Here is a 3,200-nt window from a genome sequence, read left to right on the forward strand (position 1 = left end):
TTCCCTGGTCAGTGCAGCCCCCTCCCCACCAATGTCATAAAACAATATAAGCCCCTGTACATCCAGATGACATTGTGAAAGGGTAGGTAAATCTGAAATATAGACTAACACACAGGAGCCTGTTATTTATGCAGTGTTTAAATTATAAACAGCAGTTAATTTCCTGGATTAAAACTGAGACTTTTGTTTCTCTGCAAACTTGGGGTGTGGAGGTGCACTCAGAATTAAAATTACATTAGTTATAAAACCTAAGATAGTTTCTTTGCACATCTAAGTATAGTGTTAGTAAATCTGCATGCATATTTAAACACATTGAAAAATAATAGAAAGTAAATCAAGACATTAACAGTGCTTATCTTTGGGGAGTGAGTATATGGATTTTGGTTTAATCAATGTATTGTTTAGTATCTCCTAAATGTTTTCCAATAAGCATAACACTTTTATAATGAGAAAAAAAGATAAGTTGTAAAACAGGAAACACACTGAAATTTTTATTTATTTTATTTTGCAGTGAAAGAACATGAAAAAAACTTTTCAAAATGTTCATGTGATTACTTCCAATGAATGATTAAGTGTACTATAGGAAGAGAAATTACACACTGTAATTACAGTTTACATAATTACACAGAACAACATGTGGCAATCTTTTGAAAGCACTGTGATTAACACTTCACTGATAAACAATAACCTCAATATAACTAAGTTTTATTATTTATCATGGTCAAATAAAATACAAGAGCCTATGGATAAGCTGTTACTAACAATAAATGCAGTTTTACCTGAAAATTTTAACCATATGCAGGCTTCTTAAGCATTCAAGTTTTAAATTCTACTGTATTTTGTTGCAAAATGAAGCAGGTACAAGAGAATAAACCCACTAGATAAAGGACTAAGAAAACACACACACACACACACACACACACACACACACACAGCTTCAAAAAACCTTGGGTTGGTTCTCCAAGATTTTCTTTCCAAACAAATGTTGGTCTCATTTAGCAGTTCTGATAATATTCACAGCCACAGATTAATAGCTATATGTTTAAAGGACTTTAGAAGGATTAAACTACACATTATATAGATATTTTAAACCATCTACCACAGTTTATATTTCTTGAAAACATTCTACTACTAAAATGCAAGGTCACATTAATTAGTATTTAAATCTCTCTCATATTTCTGAGACCTATGTTTTAAATGACCCTACAAGAAAAAATTCAGAACACAAGGCTCTAATTAACTTCTTGCATCTTGAGTAACTAGATCTACAGCAGTTAATGTCAGGACCAAGTACACTTTGCTTTAGCGATCAACATCTTCTACTATTCCCTCAAGATTTTTGCAACAAGCTTTAACCTCCTCAATTGCAGCCATCCAATTATCATAAATAATTTTGTCATAAATTGCATCATTAACTTCCCTAACTACCCCCTCCTGCTGAGATTCAAGTGCATCACCTGAGAAAAACAACACTGATCTTGGTATTATGTAAGTACGTAAATTGTGACCAAGTAAAAAATCATCATTTCCATCCTTTCCATTTGAGTTGATTCCATGAGGAGTAAAGAAATTGAAGAACGAATCCTTGGGAAAATCTTCAGTTACAGTTCGGATTGTCCCCCAGATCCGGTGTTTCTGCTTCTTCCTGATGGTTTTCAAAGTGACATTCTTACCTTCATTCCAATCTATCTCACAGCCTATGCAATACTCAATTGCAGTTCCCCTATAGGGATGGGGATCATAATACGCCAGCCTTGACTTCAGCACATAAGTTTTTGTTAACAGCTCATTTTTGAAATATTCATTGGGCTTGAAGTGAAATTCTAGCGTGAAACTGAGAGGCTCGCCAGGATCTGAAAGTTTCACTTTAATATCTGTCAGGAGCTTCAGAATAGGCTCATCATATTTCTTAATCAAAGGAGTGAGTGTGTCAACGTTTTTTAATACAGTCAGCCAAAAATTAGGAATTCCTTTAGGATCCTGTTCTTTATTCTCTTCTCCGGTAGCCTCGATGTCGTCATCAGTATCCTCGTCATCGTCATCATCATCATCCTCCTCGACAGCATAATCATAATAATCTCCTTCACAACCATCATCCTCATCCATATACTCATGTACCAGACCCTCCTCATTACCATCCATTTCTTCCTCATCATACATCTCATCATCGTAGTCCTCAGAGTCTGACTTATACTCACATTCCTCTTTTGTAGGTTCATAGATTGCATTTATGATCTGACGTCTTTTTTCCAATAACGGTTGATACATTTCAGCAAACTTCCTTTCAATGCCATGAAATTCCCTCAGAAATTTGGATTCCAGATTGGCCACTCTAGTTTGAAGTTTTTTGAGGGCTAACACACGGTACTTAACTTTCAAAGGCAGACTTTCAACAAAGTCTGTATCTAAAAGATAACCAAGAAGTCCTTTTGGACGGTCTGTGTCTGAATCCTCATCAGTATCTTCATCTTTTACCCCGCCTTCCCCGGACCTAGCAGCAGCATCTTCACCTTTCTCCCCTTCTTCCCCAGGCCCTGCGGCGGCTTCCTCACCGTGCACTTTATCATCTTCAGGCCCAGCTGCGACATCTTCACTGCGCTCCGGTTGTTCCCCGGGTCCCTCCATCGTTACCTTATTACCAGCCTCTTCTTGACTAGATTCTAACAGTTCCTTGTGGTCGGCTGACTCGGCCATTTTTCAAAGGACCGTACACGCTTAAGGTGGCTATCGCCAAGATAAGGAAGGAGACCTGACCTCCGCAGGGAAAGACTCACCGGAAAAGCAGAAGCAGCGGCGGCTGGGACAGAGGTGGAATGCGCAGTGGTGGCAGGCTGCAAGAGTAATGGTTGAGGCTGCTGCCGGGATGAAGGCTGTGCTGAGGCCGCGAGAAGCGGGAGGAGGCAATGGTGCCCTGGGCTGGAGTGCAGAGAAGGCGATGGTCGGTCTTGCAGGAACCATCCAGGGACTGCAGAGAGCTGCAGTGGGCGGACCTCCTTCGCAAGCAGCTAGTGCCGCAAGAAAAAAATGGTGCCACAGTATGATTACGCAGACGTCTCCTGACTAGATTTTCTTGGTGCATATAGTTTGCTGAGTCACTCCCTTCCTCCCTACGACTCTGCTCTAATTTCATTTGCTGGGCTACAGTGATTGACAAATCCTGAGCCAATAAATTATTAGATCTATCAAGTTTCCAAGCCCGC

At 39.6% G+C, this 3,200-nt stretch overlaps 1 protein-coding gene across 1 annotated transcript; it reads right to left on the reverse strand.

Annotated features, from left to right (window-relative positions):
• Positions 1 to 483: 483 nt before the first annotated feature.
• Positions 484 to 2,779, reverse strand: NAP1L2 (nucleosome assembly protein 1 like 2). The gene has a single exon (XM_004000636.6). The coding sequence runs from the start codon at positions 2,692 to 2,694 to the stop codon at positions 1,303 to 1,305; it is 1,392 nt and encodes a 463-aa protein (XP_004000685.1). The 5' UTR covers positions 2,695 to 2,779; the 3' UTR covers positions 484 to 1,302.
• Between the last annotated feature and the right edge of the window lie 421 nt (positions 2,780 to 3,200).

The sequence above is a fragment of the Felis catus genome, chromosome X (assembly GCF_018350175.1).
Source record: "Felis catus isolate Fca126 chromosome X, F.catus_Fca126_mat1.0, whole genome shotgun sequence".
Classification (NCBI taxonomy): Eukaryota; Metazoa; Chordata; class Mammalia; order Carnivora; family Felidae; genus Felis; species Felis catus.